General features: G+C 43.4%; 1 protein-coding gene and 2 pseudogenes across 1 annotated transcript; 1 reads left to right on the top strand and 2 right to left on the bottom strand.

The window, feature by feature from the left end:
* Positions 1 to 190: 190 nt before the first annotated feature.
* Positions 191 to 11,840, bottom strand: LOC148362348 (GATOR2 complex protein WDR24-like; annotated as a pseudogene).
* Positions 7,195 to 9,415, top strand: LOC148362349 (uncharacterized). The gene has a single exon (XM_088339756.1). The coding sequence runs from the start codon at positions 8,554 to 8,556 to the stop codon at positions 9,286 to 9,288; it is 735 nt and encodes a 244-aa protein (XP_088195882.1). The 5' UTR covers positions 7,195 to 8,553; the 3' UTR covers positions 9,289 to 9,415.
* Positions 11,841 to 13,579: 1,739 nt separating the features above from the next.
* LOC148362347 (ribosome biogenesis protein bop1 pseudogene) lies at positions 13,580 to 15,734 on the bottom strand (annotated as a pseudogene).
* Between the last annotated feature and the right edge of the window lie 2,393 nt (positions 15,735 to 18,127).

Raw genomic sequence — 18,127 nt, 5'->3', positions numbered from 1 at the left:
GAATGTGAAAACAGGACGATGTGTCCATCTGGCATTTGCACCAACATCCCCGGTGGTTACAACTGCGGCACGTGTTCCTCCGGGTTCTCGGCACGGGGAGGCCAGTGTGTAGATATCGACGAATGCCAGGATCAACGTGTCTGTACGAGAGGCCACTGCATGAACACTGACGGTTCTTTCGTTTGCAGTGAGTCGATAAAAAAAACTAGCGTGGCACTTTGAGAGAGAAGGAAGAACAATAACAGGTGGATAATATAAGAACAGGCAGCAACCCAACATTTTAGGCCTGACCCGGTCAGGCTCGGGCTTAAAGGGAAAGTGTACAAAAAAACTACTAGGCAACAATAAATGAACCATCATACATATGTTAAATCTTATTTAAGAAAATAGTTTGAGAAATTTGTATTTCTTTCACATAGTGGAATCCCCACTTAAGTCACCGCCATGTTTGTCTGGCATCCCGCTGCCACGCTGTGCTCCGCGACACAGGTTCTCAGTTCCATTAGACAATACATTTCCATCTTGTGGTCAAATATTACACACTGGGATTCGCAAACGAAAACCATTGCCACAGAGCACAGCGTAGCAGCAAGTTGCCAGACAAACATGGCGGCGACCTCCAGGCAGGGATTCCACCATGTAAGAGATACCATTTTTGGATGTATGATTTTAGATAAATTAACATTGGTATGGTGTTAGTGCAGCGAAAGGTCCTCGGTTCAAGACCGGTGGAAACATATGTTGGCCTGGAGAGGAATGGGTGCCACTCGACTGTCCTTGCCCAAGACACACCTCAGGAAATGGTACCCCTACAAACCTTGGGTTTTTCCTCCCACACGATCAAGTGTACTCGCACAGATGTCCGCATCCTGCGGGGCAATGCGGACTGCTCTGGAGCCACTTGATGACGTGCTCCAAGTGGCCGCCATGACTGCAACCCTGACACCACACGAACAGTCCTTTAACCACGTGGTGGCACACTGCGCACACGCTGGCGCACTGGTGACACCTGTCACAAATCCAGCCCTTGGTGTTCATGGGGCGTTTGCAGTTGCTGCAGTTGATGCGAAGCGTGGTGGATGTTTGGTTGAGGCAAGTGATGGCGCTGCACGTACTCAACTTGATCACCTCGTTGGACACGTTCCACAACTCGAAACGCTGCAGCAGGTCGATGTACGACGTGTACCAGTGCTCCTGGGTCAGATCATCAATCTCTTTCCGGATGCGCTCCCCCAAGACGATGAGGACGGACACGGCCATCTGCACGTCGCCCTTCTCGGCGTAGTAGCTGAGCATCTGCCACACGATGGGGCAGAAGAAGCTGGCGGGCAGGTCGGGCGTGAAGAGCGGCTGCGAGATGGAGATGAGCGAGAAGGATTCCATGGGCGTCAGGCAGGTGACCTCCGCCTCGTTGCCGCTGACGTGAGGTGAGTCCGCCTTGTCCTGCTGCAGGTGCTCGGGGGCCGACGGGTGGTCCAAGATGTCGTGGCGCAGCTGGAAGGCTTCTTGGGGGAGGGTGCACTCCTGCTCTTCGGTTGTTTGGTTGTCATGTGTTAGGACTGTATAATTATATTTATCCTACAGTTGACATTTAATATGTTATATGTGTTCTCAGCTATGTTTGAAGAGTTCTCAGCCTGCAAGGCCATGAGTTGTGTTTCGATGTACAGACTGTGTTTTGTTCTCACATACCAACGGATGTATGTTGACCTATGACCTCTTCATGCCATAACTCAAGATTGTTTTTAACCAAAAAGCGTGAGAAGAAGGAAAAGGAGGCTCTCCCAAAACAACAGGAAACCGTCCATCTTCAGCCAGATGACAAGCTTTCCAAAGAAGACTAATCAACTCTACGTAGCAAAGGCAAAAACTGAATATTAGAAGGGAGGTTTTTCGAGGAGATCCTCAGAGCCAGAGCCGAGCCGAGCCAGAGCGCAGCAAGCAGGGCAGAGCGAGCGAAAAGATGTCTAACAACGGAATGTCGGCGGCTTTCAATATGATGATTAATAAAGTAACTAATTATAAAGAACCGATTCTCTTTGTCCTATATTGCAGAGCGTTTTATTAAAAATGTTGGGGACATGAACCTAACATTTAATTGGTCCTTCGAAACCGGATTCCAAGATACCAGATGATTCCAGGACGCGAGAGGAAAATCCAGGAAAGACTGTGGCCACAGCATAAAGACCCTTTTTCCGGGACTGGACCTTCCCTCGCGGGCTGGGATCTGACGGTTGACGGAAAGCCAAGGACTTAGAGAATCGTGAGTAAAATTTATTCGTAACATTGTGTGCATGTAGATAACCGGTAAAAGAAATTGACTCGCGAGCGCGGGGGGTAGATTCTTAAGGTTTAAGAATCCTCCGTCGAAAAGATTAAGAATTCTCTGTAGAAAAGGAAAATCTTAACAGAGACAAAGTTTAAGAATCCTCCGTTAAAAAAAAAAAAAAAAGAAATTACGGGGGGCAGATTCTTAACAGAAAAACCCTGACAATTCTAGACTCTATCAGGTAAATAGTTTTCAGACAGTTAAAATTCCGCGGGAGGTGTGGACTCCCCTAACCCAGCGCTTTAAAGTTAGTTAAATTTCACAAGGATGTGCGGAGTCCTCTGTCAACTGAAAATAAGTGGAAAAAGAACAAGCGATGTAAGAACGTGATCACGATAAAAAACAAGACGTCTGTGTGATTGAGAAAGAGCGAATGAAATATAAAGTTGCCCCTGGGCAATTGTATTTATATAAAAAATAATAATAATAATAATAATAAATACTCGATGAACTCATAGGTGAAGAGTCATTTATAAGGAAGACCCGACCGCAATCGAGCCTCTGTGTTACTGGATAAAAGTGAGAAATTTGGGAAAAATATAAATGAGCTATTTAGATGCGTTAAATCAAAATAATGCCAGAATAATACCGAAAAAGATAAAATATTCCTGTTTTCAGTTCAAAAAATTGGTAAAAAAGGACTGGGAAGAATAGGAAAAATCTAATTGAGTGAATTGAAATACACTAATTTGAGATAAGGGCATTTTTATACCAAAAAATATTGAAAAAATTGTTTATAAATACTTTTTTTTTCTCTTTCAATTAAAATGGAAAAAATGGATTGAGTGAAATTCAAATGAGTAAGATAACTCATAAATAAATACATGCCATTTTCACATTAAATAGGTGAAGCTAAAATAGTAGATTGAATTGGTTTAAAGAAAAAAAAAAAAAAAAAGGGAGAGAGAAACATAAAGGGGAAAGTTAATTAAATATTAAGAGAGATAATTTGGTGAAAATTAAGTGAGACTAACCTTAATACAATAGATTGGAAAAAAAACCTTACTTTTTCAACATTGAACTGTTTTAAATCTAGAGTAAGTAAATGGGTAGAGTGGAGCACATTATAGAGTGCTTTTGAAGATCTTCATTGACTTGAAATGCGTTGTTTAGATGCAAACCATTTGCGATTTATGGCATTACCTTTGTGGAAATACCGTAATGTATCCTAAAAAGGAGGATAACGAATATACAGGGCCATATAGTGAACCGCGTCGATTAAAGGGAGGAAGAGCAGGCACACAGTAATACGCCTCGCTCCACGCCGCCCCCACAATATGCCAAATCATTCACATGCGCTAACACCCCCCAGGCCATTTACCCACTTCAGAGGAGAAGCCGTGAAGAGGGTAGGGTTTTACCGCCCGATTCTCAATGGCTAAAAGGCCAAGTGGACCCCCTTATTGACAGAGTAAAACATAGATATAGATAACGAGAAACTGACTAATCCTGAGTAGGTCAGATCATGGGTCATAGCACGGCCTTGGCAGTGATTAATTAAAAAGGGAGTTATTTTTCTGGGTTGAATAATGGTTTTAAATCTAGAAGGGGGTTTCACACGTGACACCGAGCAAGCTGTGAATAATTAAAAAAAAAAAAAAAAAAAAGAGGTGAATATGAGGACGCAGGAATTAAGTGGACACTAAATTGAGGAGAAGATAAAGTTATAGTGAAACAATATTTACACAGAAATATTTGCATGTAAGATGTTACATACAGTTGAGATTTGTGTAATATGCATTTGGTGAAAAATAGTCAAAACATGTGACAGTAATTTTATAGATAAGCTATAAAAATAAAAGAAAATTATATAAAGGATGAAAATCTATTTGAAGGCAAATGAACATAGACATAACATATTGTTTTGCTTTAGAACAAGAAATGAGAGAATTGCAAAGTATTACAATAATAAATTCGACTACAAAAATACTGTAGTGATACAAAAACTACACTATTTTGTTGCCATAATGAGAAATATTATAGACTAAAAAAAAAAATATATATATATATATATTAGTGAACTATCGTGAAAACACTGCAAAGGAAGGAAACGTTTGATTTTACAGCAAAAGTGTTGCTCTAACGATGTTTTTGAGTTTCAGAATTTTGGTTCTTGTCTCATTTGGACTCAAAAATCCGCTGAGGGGAAAATGGAGGAACGGTGAGGAAAAAAAAGTAGCATTACTAACGATGATGAAGATATTTGAATGGGATGAACGATGGTAAGTGAAAAACCAATTTTTATGATATTAAAGGAATATGTCAACAATAAAGGCGTTACAGGTGAGAACCAGAAAAGTTTTGTGTTCATATTCGGCCGGTATGAACCATAACTATGATAAGTAGATCTCATCTTGTTGGAATCCATCACAGCGATCATCGAGCAGCGATTGGAGGACACCCTGAACTGGTTGCAAGCCAATTGCAGGGCACACAAAGATAGACAATTCACTAACTCATTCACACATAGGGACAATTTGGACCAGTCAGTCCACTTGAAATGCATGTTTTTTGAAAGAGGAAAGTAAACCGTGACAATCAGAGCATGCAGGCTGGCTTGGAACACACACACCTGTTCCCAGGTCCTTAGTAATGCCGCACACGTGTTGGCCACTGCGCCACCGTGCTGCACACACATATATAATATATATCTCATCTCATCTCAGCAGCTGCACCGCTTATCCTCAGTAGGGTCGCGGGGGTGCTGGAGCCCATCCCAGCAATCATCAGGCAGTGGGCAGGGGACACCCTGATATATATGATTTTTTTTTTAAACTGAACTATCAATAATGATAATATGATAGGAATTTTGAATTCCGTGTACTAGCTTGCTAAAAGATTTATAGATCTTGGCAGAACCCCTGAAATTTAGTGATACAAAGATCGAACTTATAAATCGGTGACAAATATAGTAGATATCTGCGTATTCATTCAGTTTTGATCATCGAATTATTAATTTATTTTCTGCATTTGTTGATGGTGATTGCGAATAACGGGCTTGTCTTTTTCCATTTTTCTACTTTCTGTACTTCTTTCTTTAACATCTTAGTACAACATAATTCGTGATGTCAATCATCAAAGCAAATGAGCCGTAAAAGTAAGCTCTCTTTGATGAATTGAACAAGGAAAAAAGCCGTTTGTCTAATAAAAAGACTGACCTTCGCTCGACAAGAATTACCAACAACAATGACGTAATCTCGAAGCGACGAGATCTCATTAGCTAAGATCGGCGTGCAGGAAAATAAAACTCGTATATAACAAAACCAAATTAACGATTAGGATTGTAATGTGTTAAATCTTTGTTAAAGAGTAAACTAAATGATAATGAAAATTTAAAGGAAAAAAAAGGTTGCGTACCCAGCATAAATGATGCGTCTTGGACAGGTAAGCGGGAAAATGAAAACACTGAGTGTATAATACAAGATAATTATACAGAATAGTATAAAAAGAAAGAATATTTGAGTGAACAACTAATCATTTTTCGTTGAAAATGCGAATAGCAAAGGGTAATAACTTTAAGACGTGTAGTTTTGCTCTTAAGAAAGAAAGGACGATTAAAGCAATGAAGCTGACTAAAAATGGTCCATAATTTTAGTGTCAATCTTCTTGTTCGTAAATGAACAAATTCAAAAGAGGCGTAAGACGTAAAAAGATTATTTCCTTAGTTGTTCTCGTATTACAGAAAAGAAAATTCGAGACTAGAAATAATTAATAACGTAGCTGAAGCTATTTCAGTCAATGAATGAAATGATTCTTTTAAACAAAGGAAAAAAAGAAACGTATTAATAGTCGGACCAGATCATGTTGATCTGTATAGCCTTGATCACAAGGGATCTCGAAGGGCTGCATAGAACATAGACTAATGCGTAGAAGCAAAGATTGTTGCGCAGAATAAAAGATAATGAATAAACAAAATAAATACACTCAACAAGACATAAGTGACGAGTATGTATTGTTCTATATTGAATCAATAAAAGATTGATTATGGTTACAGATAGAAGAAAATACAATTAGAGAAGTTATGACATTAAGTTCGATTTGGCATTTTTTGAGAAATTTTTGTTGATCTTTTGAGATTTTTGATGTTTAGTGTGAGGGTTTGGAATTTTGACAAGTTTAGCCCAAAGGACAATTGGGAGGACAATTGATTACACACTGAATTTTTTTAGAATGAGTGTTACGATTGACAAGTGATAAACAAATGTGTAACAAATACTGACTTATGGTTTGGTTAAGTTAATAAGGGAACGGTTTCTATGGAAGAGCATTTTTAGAAGACAATGAGAAACTGATCAATCTTGAAGAGGGCCATAGGAAAAAACGGATTAGTTGATTTTGAGACATATCGGGCTAATTTAAGAATAATTGCATGGGAAATAAATGAATAGAAATTAATTAAACTAAGATAATGTCTACTAGTAGTTAAATTGAGAAAAATTTGAATAATCCGGTTAATTTACAAAAAATCCCACTACGTAAGCACAGTGGAATTAACGAGACTCTCAAGTGCCAGTGAATTCCGCAAAAAAGACTCTTTCTAAGTCTCCAAAGGACATATAAATCTGTCAAAAAGAGGCCATGGACTAATTTGCTGAAAGAGCCAAAGACAGTCATCCATTGTCTGCGCCGCTTATCAACAGCGAGGCCAAGGGAGTGATATGGAGCACATCCCAGCTACGCTCATAAACAACGAGCTCACGGGAGTGTGGGGGTAACACACACGGCGAGACGTGAAGTGTTGGGCCTGCGGTCGAAAGGTCACATGTCCTTTGAATGTGAAGAAGAAAGCTCTGCTGAGCATTACCAAACAGCGTGACTAGGCCAAGATGGTATTCAGACAAGGTCAAATAGATAGATAGATAGATAGATAGATAGATACTTTGTTCATCCCCGAAGGGAAATTCACATTTCCAGCAGCATCCCTGAGCTGAGAACAAACAATCGAGAACAATCGAAAATAACACGGGAGCTGCTGGAGTGGCTGCCATTCGTGACGGCGCCGGAAGAAACGATTCAATTTGAATCATGTACAAACAAACAAACAAAATATTATTGCATATGGTAGCAGTTCTTTTTTCGAGCAAAATATAGAGTGGTTTTCGAGTGCCCTCTTGGAAACAAATGAAAATCATGGAACTTCAATGGACGCTCAGATGCCAATTTTTGAACGCTCATTGCAAATCCTGTTGCGTTTTTGCTTTGGAAAATAATTGTTCATAAGTATGAAACTGATTGTGCTTACTTGAATAATGATTTGTGTTTATGGTAACTGTGTGTACAAAATAATGTATGCCATAGCAGCAGTATTCTTACCTGACCCACTCAAGTCACTGTTTAAACAGCATAACTGGCTTATGGATAGATGCGTACCGCATATCTCGTTGTGCAAAAAGAAGAGCATCGAATGGCAAGACTTGGAAAAATTAGTGTACAAAGGAGAAAGGCTCTTTTCTGGTCGGTGACAGTGCAGTCAGAAGTACACTTAATAGAAGAACAAGAATGACAAATCTTTTTAACCGGAGAGGAAGAGGAATTGTTGACCAGATTCCCGAGAAATTATGGTCTCAGGGGCCTACTGACGTGGGCCTTGTAAAAGGGGCATCCCCTGTAGTGGTCAGACCAAAAACAGAGCATCGCCCTAGAATAAAACAATATCCACTCAAGCCAGATGCTATGGCTGGGATACAACCAGTGATTGAAAATTTAATAGAAGCAGGGGTGTTAGTGGAATGTGCCGACTCCCCAGTAAACACGCCACAACATGCACTCTTGGTTAATATCGTGGACCTATAACAACTCTGTGACAGTGACTGTGCCACCAAATGCCACCATTGTGATGTCCATACCGATAACCTCTTTAAAAGGGTTCCAGTGAGGCAGTCTAGGGAGACAGCCAACACATATTACTGGGCAAGGGTGGGAGGAGTACTGGTGGTACGTGTTTGGACACGGAGCGTTCCAAGGGTGGGAGTATTTGGTTATAACGGAAGCAGGGGAGTACTGGACCCCAGGGGACAGCTCTGAGGCCCAGTATTTCAAAAAAAAATCGGGTTAAATTGCAGCATCAAGGAAGCAATTTACAACTGACTATAACCGTTACAAACCAGACAATTCGACCTCCGGGATCAGATTTTTTAACAGCACGTGCTGGGGTTTCACGTTATGGGCCTGGTCCTCGGGCATGGACCCCTTTTTTCCCGGTCGTAGTGTGTGTAAATGACAGTATGAAATCGACTGATCAGCCAAAATTAAGTAACTACTCTCTAACGACAAATATCACATCAGTAAGCATGTCAGTCAAAGACATTGATGGGTGGTTCAAAGTTACCACAGGAATTTCAAGGATAGATAACAACTGGTTGCTAATGGCTGAGCAGGCGGCACATGCTGTCATGACGGATTGTGTTGTGTGTATGGGTGCTCGCCCTCTTTTGAGAGTTGTACCATCCACTCTGAACTCAGAGTGCCTGATAAACGTAATGAATAATGCTGTACCAAACGGAAACTGCTCTTTCTGGGATCAAACCTACCCCATAACGACAGTTGAAAAACATAAGCCTGTGTTTTCTAAAAGAGTAGCTCAAAATAATTTTACCTGTATAAATAGAACCGGATTTGGTGACAATATAAGTAATCTGAATAGTACACAATGTCACCAAATGTTGACAGTCAATATAACATTTAAACCACTCTCCCGGAGTGACATCTGGTGGTGGTGTGGAGAAGACAAGTTGTATGATAGACTACCGTACAATACCACGGGATTGTGTGCATCTATGTCTCTTATTTTACCTGTGTCTATAACCGCCACCACAATCCCTGAATTGCTAACATCTGTGAAGAGCTTGTTACCACATGCATGGAAAAGTAAAGGTCTACCTATGCCTGGAGTGACAATGATCCTACATACATCGACAGTATCGGTGTTCCAAGAGGCGTACCAGATGAATACAAATTAGCAGATCAAGTAGCAGCGGGTTTTGAATCTTTGATTTGTTATTGGTGTACAATTAATAAAAATGTTGACAGAATAAACTATATCCATTTCAATGTGCAGAAGTTAGGAAACAAAACAGAACAAGGTTTCTCCGCCATACACGAGCAACTCTCTGCTACCTCCCTCATGGCTTTCCAGAACCGGATTGCTGTTGATATGCTACTGGCTGAAAAGGGAGGGGTCTGTTCTATCTTTGGTGAACAATGTTGCACGTTCATACCGAACAACACGGCAGCAGACGGAAGTCTGACAAAGGCCCTGGAAGGCCTCAGGTCACTTAACAACAAGATGAAAGACCACTCAGGAGTTGACACATCAATGTGGGATGGTTTTGGAGATACGTTTGGAAAATATAAAAAAATAATAATATCAGCCATGATGGCAATAGCCGTTTTTGCGGCAATTCTCACATTGTGTGGATGTTGTTGTATTCCGTGCATAAGAACATTGCTAACAAGACTAATTACAACAGCTCTTGCCCCAATGCAGGCAAAGATGGTACCTTTGTATGCTCTGTTGCCCTCGGATACCGATGCTGATGATGACTCTGGCAATTACCATAAAAATGACGATGGTGAAAATTGTAATGACACAAATGTTGATGATGATTGCCTGTCTCTGCATTTTCCTTATATTTACTCAGATCCTGGTCATTATGACGACAACCTCTAAGTGTAACAACTGTGTTGTATTCATGATTTCTCTGTTGAAAATCGTATTGCGAAATGACAGTTGAATGAAGTATTATATCAACTGTAGGATAAAGAGGAGGGAAATGTTAGGACTGTATAATTATATTTATCCTACAGTTGACATTTAATATGTTATATGTGTTCTCAGCTATGTTTGAAGAGTTCTCAGCCTGCAAGGCCATGAGTTGTGTTTCGATGTACAGACTGTGTTTTGTTCTCACATACCAACGGATGTATGTTGACCTATGACCTCTTCATGCCATAACTCAAGATTGTTTTTAACCAAAAAGCGTGAGAAGAAGGAAAAGGAGGCTCTCCCAAAACAACAGGAAACCGTCCATCTTCAGCCAGATGACAAGCTTTCCAAAGAAGACTAATCAACTCTACGTAGCAAAGGCAAAAACTGAATATTAGAAGGGAGGTTTTTCGAGGAGATCCTCAGAGCCAGAGCCGAGCCGAGCCAGAGCGCAGCAAGCAGGGCAGAGCGAGCGAAAAGATGTCTAACAACGGAATGTCGGCGGCTTTCAATATGATGATTAATAAAGTAACTAATTATAAAGAACCGATTCTCTTTGTCCTATATTGCAGAGCGTTTTATTAAAAATGTTGGGGACATGAACCTAACATCATGTTCCATGGAATAAAGATCGTCGTCATCCAGCTCGGCGTCGCCAAACATGTACTCGGCCTGGCCCTCGCTGCCTTCCGTCTCCTCGTTTTCTTCATTATTGTTGCTGATGTTTTCAGGTTCCAAGTGGATGTTGTCCTGTCTGGTGTCGCTTTTGTTGCGCTCCAGTCTGCTCTCATTACCCATGCCGGAGCCAATCTCTTTCAAAGTGAAGCTGTTCATTAGTGGTAAGGTGCCAAGTTTGCTGAGGTGGTTGGGACCAGGCCCAGAGATATTTGCTGGGTCAGAGAACATGATTCTCAGCATGGTCCATGTTGTGGAAACCTGAGGTCTTTTGAGCTCCCTCGCTACCTCGGCGTTGTGATCACACAGCTCAGCAAACGGTTTGCCACCAAGTAGGTAGAGTTGCGCCGTCCTCACGAACCATTCCATGCAGTTGCTGTCCAAGTCGGTCTCGAAGACGCTGAGCGCGCTGGACACGTGCGCAAACTGCTCGGTGGGGTCGGGTTTCTTGAAAAAGAAGATGGGGTAGCGGCGGTCGCCCCCCGGGTAAGGCTTCCTGTTTGCGTCACCGCTGATCAGACTCTCCTTGGCGGCGAAGGCCAGATCGCCGAAAAGACCGAAGCACAAGCCCTCAGGGTTGGCCTTGTCCACGGGCCGAGTGGCGTCCTTGAACATGTGCTGGTAGAGCGTGGAAGCACACCTTGTTGACCGTGCGCTTGTGCTCGGTAAACAGTTGGTCCTGCTTGTTACGCGAAGGCTTTCCCAGGTTCCAGGTCACCACGGCGCCGTTGGTGGCGGCCGTGGCCAGCAGGTTCTCCTCCACTTGGTGCCACATGACGTCGGCGCAACTCAGGTTGAGCGACGGCTTGCGGCCCACGCGCAGGTTCAGCTTTTCCGTAAACTGTTCCTCCTCCAGCGCGAAGATCTTGAAGATGCTGCGGCCGGCCACCACGACTTGCGTGGCATCGCGGCACACGCTGATGGCGTTGGCCGAGGCGTCCAGGTGGCAGAACATGGTTCCTCCGCTCACCGCGCCGCTTCCGAGCGCCGTGGAGACGCGGGACATCTTCTCCATGGTCCAAGTTGTTGAAGCAAGGCTGACGTCTTCAACTTTGGCTCCAAATTCACTTCATGCTCTCCCGCCAAAGGCCATTTGCTGGTGGCGCTTCATGTTTGAGCGTTGAGGTCCAGTGTCTGCTATGCATGGAAGTGATGTATGCCCTGATTTACCTGACGCGGTTGAAGACACTGATGTCCGTACAGTAAACTGGGTGATACAGGCAGGTGAAGAGCAAGTTCATCCAGAGGTAGAGGATAACTCACTAGACAGCAGATCTGATGCCCAGTCCGACTCTCGCAGTGTTGATACATCCAGACGAGGAAGTCAGCACATCCCCGAACAAGATGTTGACCATACTTCAAGTGACAATACGGAAAGCCCATCACAGTGCTCTGAAAACATGATCCCTTTGGGTATGGGTCTCCCAGACGAGACCCCATTGAACCCTGACCATCCGGACGCAGACTCCCCTGATACTGACTGTTTAGACTTGACTGTCCCAGACCTTCAAGCTCAGGTTAATTGTGCTCAACCTGACCGTTATGGTCTTAGGGTCCGCCAGTCCATCAGGCCTCCTAGTCGTCTAATTTGTCAGATGAATGACCAGTTGGTAGGTGACAATCCTCTGTCTGCAATATCTGCTAGTTCCTAATTTAAGTTCAGTAGAGATACACTTTCAGTTTAAGTAACAAAGCTTGAGTAAGAAACAAGAATTGTGCCTATGTGAGCACTTACAACTACAGGAACAATGTTTGATATTTCAGAGATGTAACAGGCATCTTTGAGTCTGTGCTTAGATAGGAGTTTGATCGCCTCCTTTCTTTTCACACTCCTTTTTTGGGAGAGTTTTAGAACTGACATGCACTTCAGTTTGTTCCTTGTAATACTGTACCAGTTTTCGTGTCTTTTTCATCAGTATTTGCCGTTTTGGCTGTGATTTTTTTTTCTGTTTAGTGTAGCACACCCATATTTAGCAGAATTTCAGGGGGGTGTATGTAACGGGTGTAATAATAACTTTTATTTTATTGAAATTCCTGCTAAAATATGTGTATAGTTTTTGGTAAATGTCCTGCAATGCTGAGTCCAACAGTGCCATCTGCTGGTATGGGGTGGGGTTTGGTTTTGGCTTCTAACATGTGACCAGGAGGCGGGGTTTTGTCAGTTTAACCAGAGTACTACAAAGGTAAGACATATCTTTTGGTGCTCCACAAAATAAGTTAATTTTAAACATTATAACCCCAGCTGACAAATCTCTCACCATGCATAGTAATGTGATTGATATTGTCAAGCTGTTTTGATTTATTTTCGTTTTGTTTCTGTTTTACTAAATATTAATTCCCCTTGTAGAGATCAAAGAGATCAAACCCAGCAGAAAAAGCTAATGTTGTGACTCATCCATTTGCAGGTAAATTGTACCCATTTTTATACTCATTATTGTTTTTATTCCTATTTTTTCATATACATTAAAAAAGGATGATGTTGGTTAAAATTCAGAGTAAAGAAAAACATGTTGAATTCATTGTAAACGTTAAAAATCCACTATACGATCTCTTGTTAAAAGTATCTTGTTAAAATGCAAAGATTTATAAATGTATTGTGATATTCTAAAATGTATTTTCTGTAAAGTGAAAAGACAGCTCTTTGATATGCTTTGTTGTCAGTTTAACCAGAGTACTACAAAGAGATCAAAGAGATCAAACCCAGCAGAAAAAGCTATGTACAGTAAGTGAGGACACAGCTAAGTACCTCCTGCAGCAATTCCCTGATATGAGGGCTATACGCCTAGTAACAGTCCGGCAAAGTAACAAAACAGAAGTTTTCGGGGTGGAGAAGGTCCGTTAATGGCCGTCTGGTGTTGTTTCGTTTCCGCTTACCCGATAACAAATAGGTAACAGATGGATGCGCTTCGCGTGCAGCCGACAAGGTGAAAGGTCACATCCAAGACTCCGAGTTCTTGTGTCACCATGTGACCTTTCAGAACTTTGACTGGAACGATGAGCGGGTTCTGCAGCAAATCGTTGTAAACGGTTCCGTGGCAGACGATGACAGAACCATCGTCCGATGCCGAGGCGAAAAGTGGGTAGGATCTGTGATAGGCCACGGCTCTCACAGCCTTCTTATGATGCCGCAGCATCCTGTAGGGTTTCGTAGACAGGTCCAGGTCGAACCAGCCCAAGCGGCAGTCATAACTTTCACATATGACATGATCGCCTCCAGGGTGTATGTCCATGCTGGAAATCCATTTGGAGTTGGCCTGCAGTTTCTTGCTCATTTCCTGCTTGATTAGATTGTAAATGCGGACATGCCGCTGCGTGGCCACCAGGAAGAAAGGCCTCGTGGGATGGAAACGAACGCACTGGACCAATCCTTTATTGCGCCGGAATGGGTTCTGGCTGCGCCGGCTGCTCAGTTGGTGGACCAGAACCTGCCGGTGGCTGGAGGGATCTGGCATCACCGAAGCAAAATAATCCCCTTTAGCGTGCCAGGACACCTGCTGGACAGCTTTTGGGTGTTGGATTTTCAGGCGAAGGCCCCGTTGGTGCTCCTCGCTTTCCGCCTCAATCCAGCTCACAAGCCCAGCACCCTCTGCAGGCTCTAACTTTTGCTCAGCGGCCAATAGACGTTCTGAGGACGAGATCACCTGACGCTCAGCTAGCCCCGGCAAAGCCACCAAAACCAGCGAATCCGTGGCTATGGCGAGGAGGCAGAAGGCGGCATTCGGGTTCCAGGAAACGCTCTTGACCGCTCCACCCACATGCAGAACTTTGACGCAGCGGGACGAGCTCACCTCCCAAAATCGGACCGAGCCATCATCGCTTCCCGATGCAAGCCATTGGCCTGCTGGGGAAACGCTGATGGAGCGCACCAGGCCACTGTGACCCCGATAAACCAGGGACTGCGTAGTGGGGAAGGGTATCAGGTCTTTGGGTTTGGGCAGCTTGGGGATTAGGTCTTCGGGGTCCACGTTGACCCTCATTTTCCTCTGTCGGGGGCAAAGGTAGAGGTCCAGGCATCGTTCAAATCTCTCGTGAATGAATCGAGGGAAAGCGGGCACTTGACGTAGACTGGCAAACTTGGCGGGCACGAAGGGCAACTTCCTGTCAGAGGGGTCCTGCTGCTCCCACACGGTCCGCTCATCTTCAGTGAAAAGGTACTCGGGGGGAGGGTTGTAGGACTCATGGTGCCCTGGTAAGGGGTTCTTAGGAGCGGGCAGGTGCATCCTGTGTTGGAAGATAGGTGAGGGGTCTTCGCTGCCCCATAGGTCGTAGAAGCACCCTTGGGTGGGGGGCCGTGCCCGCCTGGGCTTGATCCACCCCATCTTGATGGCGTGCACCAGCTTGGACACCTTCTCCTTTTCCACCAAGGACGGGATGAAGCTTCGTTTGTCAGCTGGACGGTTAGTGACAGGATGAAGCATCACATCTTTGCTGAAGAAATCCACCGACGGCTGGTATTCGTCAAAGTTAGCGTCTCCAAACTGTCCTTTCTGCAAGCGTTTAACCAGCGCCACCTGCTGGTCTGTCAGCACCACGTCCGTTGTCGTCTGCTTGTCGTGAACAGTCCTCCAGTAGTCAGGGTTCTCCATTTTGTCCAAAAAATGGTCTAGCTCATCCTTGTTTCTGATTGGCTTGAAAATCTTTTTCCCGTCTAGATTGTAGCCAATGTGAGGGTAATCGTTATACCACTCCATGGGAATGTTCCCCACAGTGTTCCTGATGTCTTCTTCATCCGACGAGTCGTGCTCGTACTCTTCTTGGCTGTGGCCGACGCCGCTGTCCAGCGCATCCTTCTGTTGAACGTCTTCGTCTTGTTCGTCATCCTCACCGTCGCTTGCTGAATCCTCCAGGCCGGAAAAAACGCTTTCCTCGCTCTCAGACTTGTCCTCATCTTCCTCTTCGTCGTCTTCCTTTTTGTCGCAAACTTTGATGCAGAAAATCTGGTCGGATTGGTTTTCTTCAAAAAGCCGTTTTGTTTTAGCTTTAGATTTCATCTTTTTATTTCTCTCTGGACAGTCTTCCACGTTTTGGCTCACCTCTGAGCCTATGGAGTTGGTCTGTATAGACTTTTGGACTGCTGAGCAAGAGAACAAGTCTGTAGATGTCCTGGTCGTAACTGATCATTTCTCCAAGATGGCGCACGCCTTCCCTTGCAGAAATCAAACCGCCAAACAAGTTGCTCGCCGTCTGTGGCAGGATTTCTTCCTTGTCTATGGTTTCCCACGGCGTATCCACTCTGATCAGGGAGCTAATTTTGAGAGCAAACTGATCAAAGAGCTTCTAGAGATGGCAGGGGTGCAAAAATCCCATACGACTCCGTACCACCCCATGGGAAATGGTATCGCAGAACGATTCAACCGAACCTTGGGAGATATGATCAGAACCCTTCCCCCTCAGCCCAAAGCAAAGTGGCCACAAATGCTGCAGCAGCTCACATTCTGCTATAACTGCACAGAGCATGAGACAACAGGGTTTGCACCGTTTTACCTAGTGTTTGGTAGGATCCCTCGTCTCCCTGTCGATGTCATGTTTCAACATGCTAATACCAATGATGCTGTTGTCAGCTACTCTGACTTTGTACGCCATCTGAAGAAAGATCTACATGAAGCTGCTCAGATTGTACAGAGGAATACTCTCAGAGAACAGACTCGTCATGCCAAGCTGTACAACCGTAGGGCCAAAGGATCACCCCTCGTCGTGGGAGACCGAGTGTTGATCGCCAACAGAGGTGTCCCGGGGAAACGCAAAGTTGCAGATAAGTGGGAGTCAACCCCGTATGAAGTCATATCAGTCAAGCCTGATCTCAATGTCTATAGAGTCAAGGATTGTCTGACGGGCAAAGAGAAGGTAGTTCACAGGAATTTGCTGCTCTCTGTTAGCTTCTTGCCCTGTGAGGATGATCTGGCCAGCGAATCTGAACACTCAGGGTGTGACGCTGCTATGCATGGAAGTGATGTATGCTCTGATTTACCTGACGCGGTTGAAGACAGTGATGCCCGTACAGTAAACTGGGTGATACAGGCAGGTGAAGAGCAAGTTCATCCAGAGGTAGAGGATAACTCACTAGACAGCAGATCTGATGCCCAGTCCGACTCTTGCAGTGTTGATACATCCAGTCGAGGAAGTCAGCACATCCCCGAACAAGATGTTGACCATACTTCAAGTGACAATACGGAAAGCCCATCACAGTGCTCTGAAAACATGATCTCTTTGGGTATGGGTCTCCCAGACGAGACCCCATTGAACACTGACCATCCGGACGCAGACTCCCCTGATACTGACTGTTTAGACTTGACCGTCCCAGACCTTCAAGCTCAGGTTAATTGTGCTCAACCTGACCGTTATGGTCTTAGGGTCCGCCAGTCCATCAGGCCTCCTAGTCGTCTAATTTGTCAGATGAATGACCAGTTGGTAGGTGACAATCCTCTGTCCGCAATATCTGCTAGTTCCTAGTTTAAGTTCAGTAGAGATGCACTTTCAGTTTGAGTAACAAAGCTTGAGTAAGAAACAAGAATTGTGCCTATGTGAGCACTTACAACTACAGGAACAATGTTTGATATTTCAGAGATGTAACAGGCATCTTTGAGTCTGTGCTTAGTTAGGAGTTTGATCGCCTCCTTTCTTTTCACACTCCTTTTTGGGAGAGTTTTAGAACTGACATGCACTTCAGTTTGTTCCTTGTAATACTGTACCAGTTTTCGGGTCCTCTTTTTCATCAGTATATGCCTTTTTGGCATGTGATTTTTTTTTATGTTTAGTGTAGCACTCCCATTTTTAGCAGAATTTCAGGGGGGTGTATGTAACGGGTGTGATAATAACTTTTATTTTATTGAAATTCCTGCTAAAATATGTGTATAGTTTTTGGTAAATGTCCTGCAATGCTGAGTCCAACAGTGCCATCTGCTGGTATGGGGTGGGGTTTGGTTTTGGCTTCTAACATGTGACCAGGAGGTGGGGTTTGTTGTCAGTTTTACCAGAGTACTACAAAGGTAAGACATATCTTTTGGTGCTCCACAAAATAAGTTAATTTTAAACTTTATAACCCCAGCTGACAAATCTCTCAACATGCATAGTAATGTGATTGATATTGTCAAGCTGTTTAGGTTTATTTTCGTTTTGTTTCTGTTTTACTAAATATTAATTCCCCTTGTAGAGATCAAAGAGATCTGACCCAGCAGAAAAAGCTAATGTTGTGACTCATCCATTTGCAGGTAAATTGTACCCATTTTTATACTCATTATTGTTTTTATTCCTATTTTTCATATACATTAAAAAAACGGATGATGTTGGTTAAAATTCAGAGTAAAGAAAAACATGTTGAATTCATTGTAAACGTTAAAAATCCACTATACGATCTCTTGTTAAAAGTATCTTGTTAAAATGCAAAGATTTATACATGTATTGTGATATTCTAAAATGTA

Source organism: Urocampus carinirostris, chromosome 7 (genome assembly GCF_059441175.1).
Source record: "Urocampus carinirostris isolate Australia breed hairy pipefish chromosome 7, RoL_Ucar_1.0, whole genome shotgun sequence".
Lineage (NCBI taxonomy): Eukaryota > Metazoa > Chordata > Actinopteri > Syngnathiformes > Syngnathidae > Urocampus > Urocampus carinirostris.
This window is presented reverse-complemented; position numbering and strand designations above follow the sequence as displayed.

Coding starts and splice junctions, on each gene's coding strand:
- LOC148362349 (XM_088339756.1), top strand. CDS start 8,554: ATGAAATCGACTGATCAGCCAAAATTAAGTAACTACTCTCTAACGACA.